General features: G+C 35.6%; 1 protein-coding gene across 1 annotated transcript in view; it reads left to right on the forward strand.

Annotated features, from left to right (window-relative positions):
• Nucleotides 1-1,524: 1,524 nt before the first annotated feature.
• LOC149790279 (salivary peroxidase/catechol oxidase-like) overlaps nt 1,525-15,504 on the forward strand; it is a 37,327-nt gene continuing 23,347 nt past the window's right edge. Inside the window, exons 1-9 of the mRNA XM_089972324.1 lie at nt 1,525-1,677; nt 2,859-3,015; nt 3,478-3,607; nt 4,631-4,848; nt 5,109-5,291; nt 6,372-6,411; nt 6,660-6,766; nt 7,399-7,494; nt 9,143-9,235. Coding sequence (XP_089828450.1) covers nt 2,859-3,015; nt 3,478-3,607; nt 4,631-4,848; nt 5,109-5,291; nt 6,372-6,411; nt 6,660-6,766; nt 7,399-7,494; nt 9,143-9,235 — 1,024 coding nt within the window. The 5' untranslated portion in view covers nt 1,525-1,677. The remainder of the gene's footprint in view (nt 1,678-2,858; nt 3,016-3,477; nt 3,608-4,630; nt 4,849-5,108; nt 5,292-6,371; nt 6,412-6,659; nt 6,767-7,398; nt 7,495-9,142; nt 9,236-15,504) is intronic.

Raw genomic sequence — 15,504 nt, forward strand, 5'->3', positions numbered from 1 at the left:
AAATCGAAAACGCAAAATTTACCGTCATACCCACTCTTCTCTTGCCATTGTTTAACTATTTTATAACGTTTGAATTGCTGCCTCTAAACTTCCATTCCAAATAGATCGTTTCCAACTATCATGGCTATTTTGTTTCTTTTCAACTGTTTGCAAATATTATGTGTTACGTCTGTTTCTTCGATGATATATTTTTATTTTATTTTTCTATTTGTTACAATGTTAGACTTAATATGTTATACTTTCCAATTGACAACTGTTACTTCATTGAACCAACCTCTCTTTATTCTCTTTCATTTTGTGGAGTAAATGGTCTACGCTGTGCAGGTGCAAGTTCTTCTCTTCGAATTTTCTCGTTGTAATCAGGGCAGAAAAATACGGTGCTTGCATCTCGAGGCAAGGAAATTTTGGCTTCAGGCAACCACACTTCTCAACGTTTGCTCTCGACCAGATCCTGGCCGTGAGTAGTTTATGAGCAACGTTTACTTTCATGTACTCGCAATAACAGTGGGTTCAGTATTGATTTTTTCTTCCACTAAAGCTGAGAATATTTAAGCTAGGTTTGACCTCTGCCCTATCATGACAAACGTTGTAATTCTATCTGATTGCATTTACGTGGTTAACTATAGGTTTTCCTCATTGATTCAAGTTGCGGCGCTATGATCTTATTTCATGAAATAAGCTCTTTTGAGTCGGCAAATCAAACAAAAAAAATGCTCATTATCAAGGGCTCACAAGATACAGGATATAAGAAAGTTTTACCTAACATACCTCCAGACCAGCTATTTTACCGATATAACATAACGAAAGTATTTTATTTTGTTGGATGCATATATACATGCATATATACGATTGAACGGACAAGTACAGAGACAGTAGATATCTATAATGAGACAATACACATCTATACAAAAACATGACCGTGATAACAGTAGATTCAAAAACAATACAATAGTATACAACATACAAAATTTTAGAAAAGGTGAAACATACATGACACATCACCGGAAAGATTACATTTAAAACATTAAGTTATAAATACAGCAATTATGTTTTCAAAGCATGCACAATGCAAACGATAACATCAGATTAAAAGACGATAAAATTGTGCATAGGAGGAAAATGCACATTTTCAAGCGTTACAACATAGAGTCTTACGTATCACAAAAATCTCATGCATCTTACTACACTAATATCTAGAGCAAGGAGGTTTATTTTGCTTGACCGATGACCTATTAAAATCATTAAAAGCCAATTTTAGTGGCGTATTCTTGCACTTGAGTTGACCATCTCTATCTTCTCCAAGGAGTTTTACATAGTTCTCCTTTTCTGTCATGGTGAAATGGGATATACATTTCGCGTTTTTTTGGACACGAACAATTGCTTGGAATGTGTGTGGGATTTTGCTTGAATGCCATTGGCTGCAAGCAAGAAACTCAGTATATTGTTCCCATTTGACCAATGAAACATACTTTTCAATTCCGGTTCGTGTGCACAAAGCATGTTATGTTCTTCGTATATATACTTTCTGCTTCTCTAAATTGTGAGTTGTTTAGTGTCATTTGTGGTGAGCGTTTGCATGCCTGTTTCATTGCGAACTCTTATTATCTACTTTTGCTTGGAAGTGGGTTTTAACAGCTGTTGTTAAGATCCGTCAACACGTTACTGACACATGTAGAGGTAGGTGTTAATATATAATTTGGATTATAATGTTTAGAAATTTGTGTGAATTTCCGTTGTCTTCATTGCGATACAATATTTTACAATACTGTTTAAGTGAATCTTTATTAATTAATATTGCACCATCTATATTAGAAACCTGTCTCCGTGATTATGTGAATTCACCTTCTAAGTTTGTTGTAATAGAACTTGCAAATCCCTCACTGTGCAAATAATTATCATTTGAACAATTTCATTCATTGAATTTTAAACATGTTCATCAACGTCATCAACAAAGTAAAGATGACTTTTTGACCTTCTGCAATTGTACACTGTTTAAAGTGATTATAAGAACTTGAAAGAGAATTAGATTTCAAGGAAGATAAAAATAGCAGATAAAAAATACATCCCTTGAAAATTAAAATACGAAAAAAGACTTAAAATTAGGTGTAGCAAGCAGGATATATAAAGAGATAACCGGTAAATGTTTAAATGCAAAGAAGTCCGAAAAATGGACATCAGGAAAGAATATAAGATCTTTGTCAGTGAGAGATGAGTTCGTAAGGTCATAGTTAGATGTTATTATACTAGCTGTAATAGTTGTTGATTAGCAAATTCTACATGTTGACAATTTAAAGGAATTTTACAAAGTTGAAAGAAGATTTTAAGTAGCATACATACATACATACATACATACATCATTAGGTTATACTAAGACGGCACGCCCGGTATCGCATTCGACCGGCATGTTTATGTATGGTAGTTTCGTAATCTAAATACAATGGGTACGTGAGGGGTGGGAATGTATATAAAGATTACCCTGACTATAGGATGATGTAGCTGTTCTCGGTAATTGGTCTTATATTGCCGTGACATTTTTCAATCTTGTATGAATTTGCCATTTTAGGATATAAATAATATGTTAGAGTCGAGATTGCAAACTCTGTAAAGCAGTTTGTTTAAAACTGAAGCCCTTGCTGTGCAAAGGATCTTGCGACCTTTTGTAGTGTAAAGCAGATGTTTATCTGTGTTGTTCCGGGCAGAAGTTCAATATGATTGGCTTAAATATATCATACATTCACAGATTATAATCTCAACCCAGAGTTTTGTTGATTCTGCACAATTACGAGACGACTTGATTTTGTACATTTAATCCTTTCACATTATTATCATTATTATTATTATTATTATTATTATTATAGATGGCGTTGCCATCTTTTGAGCTCCTGTTGGTGGCGGTGTTGGTCATATATGGTGTTACGTCTCTGAGCCCCCCACCTTATAAATATGATGCCTTATGGGGTGAAGGCAGCGACCTAGCTGAGGAACAAGACGTGGGGGCTCGAATAAAAGAAGATGGTAATCCATAAGTTTATTAATATGTCATAATTTTATCAATACGTACTAATTTTTTTCCATATGTCTGTATTAGCTTCCAGCCGATTAGAACCTGATATTAAACTCCGCTTGTAAAATTCCCAGAACCCCGCCCTCGTTATTCTTGCAACGTTACTGCCACCAACTATTGCAGTCAAGCTATCATTTGCTTGAACGAAAAATTTAAAGAAACCAGAGCGGGTCTGTTCAATTATTGTTGGTTTAAAAAATAATGATAATATGACGTCACACGCCCATTTAAACATGGCAATACCTCAATACCTCAGTTTGCCTGGGAAATCTGCATTTATTCTATGTCTGATGAATAATCCATTTTGGTTCATTTTGGTGAAATCAGCAAAGTCACGCTACCTCGCGAAGTTATCCATATAAAACTTTATTTATTTACCTATTCATTATTTATTATTTATTTATTTATTTCAGATGCAGGCAGACGTTCAGGACGTAGATATGAAAATCTGTTACAAAAGAGTCACGGCTACATACCCAATACTCAAGAAATAAGCAATAGCGCAAACCAAATATTGTACATGACGCAAAGACTTTTGGAGGAGTAAGATTTTCAACACTCAATCTCTTAATGTAAATTAATTATTATCCGTTTCAAGTGGGATTACTTTCAATCCTGGTGTATCATATATTTTGTTTTTCGAATAAGGATTTTAAGTACATAGAAGGGTTCATCAACAAGTACCGTTTATCTGGACTTTACAATACTCGGGAAAGATTTATTAAGACACAAGTCCAGTCGGTAAATTAATTTGAGTGCTCAATACAATGACACACGGGACAAAAGTCGAGTTCTGCTTAAAAATGAGCGATCCGATTTCTCGATTTCATAATAATAACCCTGAAAAAAACGATACTGAGAAGCTGAGACAGAAGGATGTATATTCGACATGAAACCTTTTACCATTTTGAATAAGTATATTAATGATATAAACTGTTAACTAAGTATCTGGATAAATCTGTATCTTGCCCATCATGTTCTGCTAACTGATTCTTTTCTGTGTGAGATTATATATATATATATATATATATATATATATATATATATATATATATATATGCATTTGAGTTCACCCCACTTGATTCTGTTAAAATAATTAAGTAAAGTATGATCGATTAAGGTCCTCAACGGTGAGCTTGGCAGATTTATAAGTGTTAAGTGTCGATGGAAATCGAATTATGTGCGTGTCGATTTATCAGAAGTAAGAGTGGTTTCGGTATGAAGAGTCCTCGGCTCGAAGCTAGAACCTTTTTATATGTTGCTTCATCACCTTTCATGACTTAACAAAAGTATAGGACGCATGTATAAATATATAAAGGAACAAACGAGTTATTAATTCATCTATGAATATTTTTTTCCTTTATATTGTGACATCATTTTTTAATCCTATTCCCCTACATTCTGTACGCATTCTCCCGCATCCCTTCCTTCCTTCTTTCTTTTTTTAAACCTTCCGTCTTTTAGCTTTCCTTTACGTATTAGTTTCTTCTCTTTTTTTTCAATGAGTTAATAACATCGTTTTTTTTTAAATTTATTTTCATTATTTTCTGTCTTTTTCTTTCTCAGAGGATTTACCATTGAAAAAGTGACAAGTGACTCCGTGGCATCCGCGATAAAAGATGCCCTCGTTTTAAGAGGAGTTTGTAAATCGCCCACCGTGTACAGATGTAACGCATCAAGTCCGTACAGAACCATCGATGGATCATGTAACAACCTTCAATATCCCGAATGGGGGAAATGCTTCGTGGCCCAGCGAAGAGTTATCGGCCCTGCCTACGAAAAAGGTGAGTAACGCAAACGAAAAGATTACTAAGGTAATTTTCTCGTTTCAGTAATATTTCAAAATTTCAAAAATTGTCATGGTTTTGGTGCGTTTACATGTCGGGGTGGATAAGGGAATGTTTACAATGGGCATTAATTAGGACTACACTCATATGAATGATTGGACAACTAAAATATTTACTCGGATTTGACACATAGTCATGACAGGGTTCGGTTATTATTATTATTATTATTATTATTATTACTATTATTATTATTACAGGTACTGTTGGAGGGCCGCGTGTTACTGGTATTACTGGTAGGCCATTACCCAACCCACGAACGGTCAGCAATGTCGTCCATAGCAATAAAAATGGTGTTACGATCAACGGTACCATCTCTCTACACACGTTCCAAATGGGGCAATTTCTTGACCATGATATCATCTTTACACCTACTGAAACAGGTATGAGAAACTAGCTCAGCCATATTAGATAAATTTCAAAGATTAAACAATGCAGAAGGGATAGCACGATACAATTGCTACACGTAGACACTAACAAACAAGCGCACGCACAGACAGGATGAAAATCTGGATATTTTCTTCGAAAATAGATTAATATATCTGATAAAGTTTTCTATTTCGTTTCCAACGTTAGTTTTCTTCAACGGATGATATTTATAAAATATCCCAAAGGAACAAACGAAAGAAAGAATTAAAGAGAAAATAGTAAAATTTAGATACAATCCCTCTTTTGGAATGTTCAGGCAGTACATTCAGAGAAGTTAAGTGTAAGTGACCTTTCAGGAACCGAATTAATGACACCTGAGATGGTTACGCCTTAAGTCTGCTTTCCATTGAATGAAAGTAACATTCTTCAAAATTTGGAAAATCTCTTGAAGAAAATGATGTAATAAAATAAATGATTTTCTTAGTGAATACATTAGTTTGCAAACACATTTCTTATTGATGTAATGAGCATTACGAATCCATGAAGTCTATATGTAGTTTTCGTGGAAAGTAATGCACACGATTGAAGAAAAAAAAAGGGAAAAAAATCCATAACTCAGTTTGCCAAATATTTGTATTTGAGCGATTGGCTTTCGAGAACAAACGTTCATGCAGTTGAAAAAGAAGAACAAGAAGAGAAAAATAAACGAAACCATTCTTTGTATATGCTTATTAATGTTGAACTTGCACATGCATTGAATTTCTCGACGTAATTGACATATCTTTTTGTTACCATAATGCCACATTATATATATATATATATATATATATATATATATATATATATATATATATATATATATATATATATACACACCGCATGTTCCAACGAGGTATACTCAGCTTGGCTTATCACTCTTATTTCTGAACATTGCAACGTGTGCTCATTACTGTCTATACTTTCATCCAGCTCATGTTAATAAGGGTTTAACATTATGAAACTTGTCAAAAAAAATCAAATATTCCACTGCAAGCATTTCGTCAACGATAATAGCTTCGTTAAAAATAACTGCAGTTTAAAATTTTCTGATTCAGTTGAAGATGGATGCATAGAAACCTGCGAAGATAAGACTCGGTAGGTATTATAAATAAAATAACTAAATAAATAAATAAATAAATATTAATGAGAGAGAGAGAGAGAGAGAGAGAGAGAGAGAGAGAGAGAGAAGGAGAGAGAGAGATCGTCAGTCCTAAGCACTTAGCACAATTAAAATATTAACCACTGGGAGAACCATGCTTATATTCGATATTTAATTGATGGTAACGAACGTTAACTATTTTGTGTAGTATTTTTTGTATATTGGTAATTTTGTATTTCCACAGGCCAGAATGCATTTCAATCAAAATCCCTGCAGGAGACTCTTATTTTACCGACGGGACTTGCTTGCCTGTTGTTCGATCGGCAGCTGCAAATCCCGACTGCACACCAGGTACCAGCCTCATTGTTTCTCTGTCCGTAAAATAATTTAATGACGATAAAAAATATGATTTGCTGGATGTCATATACAATGGGGACATCTTTAATCCTTTCTGTCACATGGAGGAACACAAAAAAACACTCCCAGAGTTCATTGCGCTTGCTCATTTTACTGTAGCATTATATACTTAAAATACTACATTGCTAAACGAGAAAGGATTTCTTTAAGACCATAAATGTTTCCATCATTAAGTGCCGAGCATTCGACGTTAATGTTTACATATTTACCTGCATGTCAGTTGCAAGTTCTACTATGGCCATGGTTTGGAGCAAAGGTTTCAAAAGATGTACTCACCGTTGAATCGGTAGCAGTATAAACATGAAAAGATTCAATTGGTTAGAACAAACCGCTCCAAGTGATGCAAGTACGATTGGATAGATGTTTGAGCGTTCGTTTATTCTTGTTTTCTTCCTTCTACTTGTGTAATCCTCATTCATGCTGCCCGTCCGTCCGTCTCTATACTTTAATGAATGCTTTTGTTATCAGATATATTCGAACAATACAACATATTTTATCAGTCAAATATGTTTATAATTATAATTATAATTATTATTATTATTATTATTATTTTTATTATTATTCAGGATTCCGTCAGCAGCTGAACCGTCTCACTTCCTATATCGACGGCTCCAGTGTGTATGGCTCGACTAACAATGAGCTGACGTCATTGAGAGATGGCGGTAGGGATACATGGAAAATCTAACACACTAAATTATCAAACCTTCAGATGGTGTCTATTAAATATTGACCTTGAGATTCCCTGTTTTAAACCGATTGATTGTCAGTAAAGTATTATCAGTCAAACAACCCGTCTATAAATTCAATAGTACACTTTGCAGTCTGCCATCTAGGGACACACAATATTGGCGAGTGTCATTAAAACAAAATATTTTAGCTTTGATGCAAATGTAGGCAAGAATGCAGTCGATTCCTAAAAATAGCTTCTGCTTAAATTATAATATGTAATATATAAATCTTTCATTCGTACCTTCTTGACTATTACAGTGCCAACTATTTACAGCCGGCACAAATACAATCTTTTTGCAACCGGCACATTTTCTTTTAAATAATTCTTTAAATTAGCTTATTACTCACGCAATAACCTATAATTACTACCAAAACAATGAAATGTCCGGGATATAATTTGCGGTTCCATAAATGTACAAAAAATAAGAGATGGCGATATAGCTCATCCATTTCTTTGTCAATATAACAAAGTGTTTAGCATCAGCATCAAGTTGAAGTAAACTAGTTGAAACAAAAAAAAATCATGGTTTTATTACTGTAGAAATATTCATGTAATGTTTCTTAATCTCAGAAATTTTTCTGGGTTTTTTTGGGGTATGTTGTATTTGTTTTGTATTTGCCTTTGAAAAGGATTTATTTAGAGTCGAAAGCTCTCGGATCTCACTGGATATTTGTTTGTTTTTCTGTGGGCTTTTTGTGAATTTTCATCCGACAGTGACCTATGACAGAAAAGGAGAATAGTTCTACATTAAAGATACAAATAAAAACTAACTAATGATTTTTGTATGTTTGTGAAATTATGCTTGAGGTATTGAGGTTAGTTCCTTACACAACTGTTGACTTTGATATTGAACCGACACTGCCACCAACCCCTCTTTTTTACGTTAAGTTATTTAGAACAATGATCCGTTTGGAATATTTTTCTGTGACAAACAGGCGAAAGGAATCGGTATGTGCCATATGCATGATTAAAGTTCACTAGTATAGTAACAAATTAGGATGCAATGTCATCACCTCTCAGCCATCTCGATTTTTATATATTTACTTATGTGGCAGGCATACGTGATTACGTAAGCCAATTCGGCTTTTCATTTGCAGCCCAGGTTAGCATTTAATCTCCAATGCTAGTGGAACTGTGACGGGCAGTCACCAAATAAGCCAACGCATTTTCAAACCTAACTCAAAGTAAATGTAAACCACATTACAGATTTAGCTTCTGAATGAATTTATAAACGCTAGGCTTATAATACTTAGGCTCATGCCTTCTACCTTAAAAATTAAGGAGGTGTTAAAATACGAAACTATTCTCAGGTTAGATAGAAACTACTGTTGCAATGTTCGTTGTCAGTTTGTTGCATTTATTCCCCGACACACGTGACCCAGTGCTGGATCCAGTGCACTTCAAAAGATGTAACGCGCTTAATGATTCGTATTATATATATATATATATATATATATATATATATATATATATATATATATATATATACATTCGCTTGTATGGATAGTTTTCCGATCCTGCCGCTCTTAATTTGTCTCTCTAAATATTTATGTGTTCTATCTATTATTCTAACATTTTAGAGTACATGAAGACGAGCCGTGGAAACAACTTGCCCACAAATCCCAACGGTCGCTGTACCATTGATCACGATGGAGAATTCTGTCATCTTGCAGGTACAGTTGTTATGTTGTAAAAGTGGAATCTCGTTAATTTTGATTACCTTAGTGGACATACTAAAAGCCTTTCGCAAAAAACTGATGAACCAGTTTGGCTTGTACAAAGTCAATGCGATGTGTGTGAAACCATATTGTTCACGGTAACCGATAACACAGATAAACAAAGTTTTAGATTAACAAGATGACGTACTCGGGGTTTATCGGATTATTGGAAAAGTCGTCCTAAATTTGCCCTTTGCGGACTTTCAGAATCGTATGTGTTTATCAGACGACGAATGTATGTATGTTTGTACGTATTTATGTTTGTATGTATATATATATGTATGTATGTGTAAGTTTATATCTATTTATGGGTGGTATTTGAGATGTTCTGAGTATTTTATTATGCCCTTTTGGGTTCACTGAACCTATGAATCAACTGAACTCCCATCGATAGACAAAATAACGCTCAATAACGAAAGAGCGTACTCTAAAATCCCGTAGCGTTTAGGACAACGACACTATTAACAAGAATGACTTCAATGAACTTTACTTATGTATTTCTCTGCCAGATCCTCATTTTAAAGTGCGTGTGTGTGTGTGTGTGTTATTTGGATTTTTAACATACCATTAACAATTTACCAGTCATTTCGCTACGATGTCAGCAGTGCGGCAGTTTATTGTGATCTCTAGCGCTGAGGCATCATGTCGCAGACATGTTCCACCCAGTAACATTATCCTGACACCTCGCCGACCAATATCTTAACACTGAGCACTAAGCGATATAGCTGCTAGTACCATTTTCATAAGTCCTTGGAATGACTCTGCCGGGTTTCTGCGATTAGTCAGCGGGAACTGGTTGCTGTGAAGAGTTGTTAATGAAAACGCTAGATATATACTGAACGATAATATGACTGTAATGGGAATTAAAACTCGTGACCTGATTTAAATACACCGAAAAATCACAATTTTATTTTTTGAAGCTTAGATAGTTTGTGTAAGATGGGGCCCGCGATTTTTTTGACGGCTGATAAAAAACAGTCTTTTGCAGAACTAGCCCAACAATATACTGTCCAGCTGTGAAATGGAGCCACCAGACACGTGTGAATGAGATTGTCAAAGGTGAAGAAAAAGAAACAAAAAAACAACAACAACAAAGATTTACCATATTAAACCAGACTAAAAGGAAAATAAAATTTGGATCGTATAACATGAGCAAAGACCATACATCGCTAAAATTGGTAGGACTATAGAGAGTTTTATGCAACATGTTTCTTTTTCGATGTAACCATTACAAAGCACCGATGCATAAATCAGCCGTCTTGACGGACTGCCTGAAGAAGCACAGCATCAAAACGTTTTCACATCTCTCATATTGTCCTGATGTAGCTCTAAGTGATTTTTGGCCGCATCACTTTATCAAAGACGTGGTAGTGGAGAAAGGTTAAACGCCGCCATGTGGTTGGATATTAATTTTTTCAGCGTATGAACAGCATACCAGTAAGCGAACACAAACTGGCCTTTAAGAAATGGTTAAGTGTGTAGAGGGGCATGGATGGTACTTTGAGGGGATTTTCTGACGTACTGTTCACTTATAAAGAACTTTGTTGTACAGCGCGCTAGTATTCAGAACTATTTATAATACTTCCCGTGTGCACGTATGTAGATATACGTGTATTTTATCCATCCATCAATCTAACTACATGTCTATCCTTGCAAAGGAAAAAATGCCTTAGGTTCAGTTGTGAGGTAATTATCTAGTAGCTGTGGTCGTAACAGTCGTTACCAATCTCTTATATATATATATATATATATATATATATATATATATATATATATATATATATATTACCTTGTATACTTATTGTGTTATAATACCGTGATTCAAATAGTACACATGCAGAAAATAGTAATTTACCTGCAAATGAGCGCAAACACACTTACATTGTTAACAACTATTATTTGTTTTGTGGAAATGGACACCCAAAAACCTATGCATCGTGCCTTGCTCTGATGGCCAATTTCACTGCTAAATAGACCTTCCGCATTAAGAAAAGTACAATACTGTACCTTCTCGTTATCATATCTTTTCCTGTAAACATAGTGGTGTTTTCTTGTTTCATTTTTGAAAAAAATGTTCATTGTTTGACATTAATAGGTATGTTCTGACCATATTGTTCAAATTTGAAATTGTGTACGTGTTATTGTAAATCCTGTATTTGCCTTCTTCTCTTAGCCACTAAAATATTACCATAAAAATGCAAATAGGAAATTATTCACATTCAGCTCGTGATTAAAGTTGTTGGAGGTCCAATATAAATTTGTTATAGAGTGTCTAACTGTCAGATACCAGCCGCAGCAGATGGGCCAACTATCTTTTCCGGAATCATATCTAGAAATAGCCTGCCTTTGCTGCCCCTTTCAAACCATTCTGCTGTTGATGGGGTGGATCACTCACTGATATAACGATATCAGTGGTCGTATGTATGTTCAGAGCAGCAGGGAAGTTCTACAGACCAGACCGTTCCAACAAAGAAAAACCTTCTATGAGAACATTTTCTGCAGAAACCTCAGAAAACAGAAATAAACCTTTCCAGAAAAACTAATTTGCGTAAATTCAACCCCTAATGCAATTTTTGTGTGCGAATTATGTCATTCTGGACAATAGAAAAAATATGATTTTTCGGGGGGGGGGTGGAAAAATGATCGGGTGTCGATGAAGTTTGCAAGGGAAAGGCTGCAAATTTATGAGTAAATCTGATCAAGACCGACTCGATACCTACTACGAGGATCATGAAGATTAATCGTGACAAAACCGTGTGGTGTTGCCTGAGCGTGACTGAAGAAATTTTTGAATTTATTTATATCCATATCGCCGTTGCACCAAGTCTGATGAATGTTTCTTAGCGTGTGAGTATCAACGCCATTGAACATTGATAAGATATTACAATTGTCTCTAATAACCTTTGGAATTTGCGTATATCGCTGTGTCACGTAAATCACATCGGTATTCTTGTGTCGGCCACGCGAAAATATCCTAGCTGGGTTAGTTTGCTTATCCAGCATTACATCATCGAAAACAACAAGATTATTAACATCGCCATCTAAATTTTCTACCGATGGAGCTTCATTGATATCCGTTATAAATTCTATTGTTCCTTCTTCAGTATTATCGCTAAATTCCTTCAGTACTTGATAACATCTTTGATCATCAACAGATGGCGCAACCAAATACAATTTGTCCCATTTTAGCCATCGCATTATCAAATTCAATAACAATTGTGTCTTTCCAGATCCCGACGGTCCAATGATTATCATTCTTATCGAATTTGGTAATGCCGCGGTGTGTTTTACTTGCTCGCGTTTTTTCGTGGCTGAAAAATCAATTACATTCATGTTATTAGAATACATGGATCTATATTGTGTTAAGTGTCGCACTCGAACTGCTACGATAAATCCAATCGAAGTCGTTACACGCAACAACAGGAATGCAATTAAGGGAGAATGCGCGGTTTGTGGAACAAGTAAATTTAGATTTGTAAAAAAAAAAGTAGAACCGGAGGAGACATCGCTGCCTCCTTAACAAATCTGCCTGGAGCTCCCTGGGCGAAATATCCCGGAGAGAAGCATCTACCAGGATATAATTACTGCGGACCTGGTACAAGGCTAGATATAAGACTTAACGATAATAATCAACCAAATCCTGGCGAGGATCCAGTAAACGCTATCGATAACGCATGCTACTATCACGATCTTGCATATCGCAGCGGAGATTTACAACAAAGACATCTCGCTGATATTAAATTAATTCACGCAATAGATGCTATTCCTGATAAAAATTTCAAAGAGAAATTGGCAACTTGGTTAATAAAAGGAGCAATGAAAGGTAAATTAGTACTAGGTGCTGGTAATTTATAATGGAGCAAATATATTATTCTCCGCGAGGATTTTGGCGAGGAAAATCAGCAATAGCCAAACTTGCCAAGGCAGCAAAAGTAAAGCAATTTGTCGCTGAATCGTGGTTATCGAGACAAGCAGTTTGGCAAATTTATCTTCCTCCGCCTAAGAAAATATCATATGCGAGTTTCTCTGTCAGCGTCCCTAATGAAGTCCATCAGGCTGATTTAATGTTTCTTCCTTACGATACCGTCGACGGAGTCACATATAAATACGTGTTGACGGTTGTTGATATCGCTAGCAGATACAAGGAAGCGGAACCGTTATCGAATAAAACAGCAACAGAGATTGCTAAGGCGTTTAGCGAAATTTATTCACGATCTCCATTAACATGGCCGAAACTTCTCCAGGTTGATCCAGGTCGAGAATTTCTTGGCGCGGTTACTTCACTGATGAAAAAGAATAATGTTAAAATCCGTCGCGGTATTGTAGGTGTTCATCACAATCAAGCTATCGTTGAAAGATTCAATAAAACTCTTGCAGAACGATTATTCGGATATCAGTACGCGAGAGAATTTATCCAAGATAAACGATCTCACGATTGGGTAACAAGATTACCTCACGTGATTAACGCACTAAATAACGAAGTAACACGAACAATATCAATGAAGCCCGCAACTGCAATTACAAAACTAAATATACCACTAAAGCGAAGTTCCACAAATCCGCCTGTGCTAGGTAGTGTTATTGTAAGATATTTATATAAGGAGGGGGAAGCCGAGGGTGGCAGAAAAAGAGCAACTGATCCAACTTGGAGCGTTACGACACATAAAATATCAGCTGTAACAAGATCATCAGGAAGACCAGCAATTTATTTTCTAGATTCGCCAGCACCACAACGAGGATTTACCAAAGAGGAATTACAAATAATACCGAAGGATACTCAATTACCACCGTCGTCGTTAATGTGAAATTTAATTCTACCTAACTGAGATAATTTTCTTACTCGAGAAACTGCTAGATAAACTAAATTCGACCAGGAAATTCTATCATCGACTATCCAGACCTGGCCATCTACTGTTAATCCCTGCGATGAATGTATCGTTGCTGCGTATCCGAGTTTCCATGGAGATCTTTCCGCGTTTATCGCATCATTGACAAGATTAATATCAACGAAAATAATATCATTCAAAACCATTATTTTTTCTTCTCCGCATGGCAAAATAACATTAATATTTTGTTTCCTGGTATCAGCGGGCCTGTAGCACAACGGTACCTGCAATGTTGGAAATTTCTCACAATGAAGTTTGAATAACATTTCCTGAATAGCATCGCGAACAATTTTTCTGCTAGCAACAATCAGATGATCTGGACGCCACAAATTTAGAAAATTATCCATCGAAGTCTCGTCGATTATTTTTCTCATTACATCGCATTGAAATTTATTAGGTTGTAATCGAATCATTTTTTTAAACTTGGTCAGTAAAATATCATTAGATCTATAATCAGCATCAATCTCTTCATAATAATCCACAAAGTTCCTAAGCCACTCGTGAGGAGATTCACCATCAATAGGATCTGGTTGGCCGTGATCTCCGCACATTATTACTGCGGTGTTTTTTTCTTCCAGCCAACCCAGGAACGATTTTAACGTGACAAGACTTACCGTACAAATTTCATCAAATATTATAATTTTATTGATATATTTGTTTCCCATGCGAGCCGAATCCCACAATCCACCACTGTACTTGAAATAACTATGATACGTACAAGAATTAACGCCGCGTTGTCTTATTTCTCTCGCTAATCTGTGAGTTGGAGTCAACACGATCATATCAGAGTTTGAAAATAAGTTTATTGCTCGTGTTGTTTTACCACTACCGCCAGGACCGTTCATGTAGACAAATTTACTTCGTGAAATCGGATCGAACGCAGATGCTGCTGTTGATACTTCATCGTATTTATCCTTATGAAACTTATCGCAATCTTCCACATCAGCGTCTTCGCAATAATCTAGAATATCCTCGTTTTTTATTCTCCAAGTTCCCCAGGAACCATCGGTGATTAAATTTTCCAGCCTGTGTTGAAATTTCTTATCGATATAAAACGAATCCGTTGCAACTCTTACCGCGATATCAGAAAATTTATTTATCATCGACAGCAAATTAATACTCACATAAGCTAGCATCGATGATCTTAAATGAGTATATTGCGCTGATTCTCCATCGAGATAACTAATCACGGTACCCAACTTCGTTCCATCAATAATAATATTTTCTCTGTTGCAAAATATTCCACGCGATACTGTATCAGCAATAATAAAATCCATCTCGGCATCATTGATAAATAACCTAGCGTGGCGATGTTTATGATCAACTGATCCTCCTTGA

Source organism: Sinohyriopsis cumingii, chromosome 10 (genome assembly GCF_028554795.1).
Source record: "Sinohyriopsis cumingii isolate HCF-2022 chromosome 10, ASM2855479v2, whole genome shotgun sequence".
Classification (NCBI taxonomy): Eukaryota; Metazoa; Mollusca; class Bivalvia; order Unionida; family Unionidae; genus Sinohyriopsis; species Sinohyriopsis cumingii.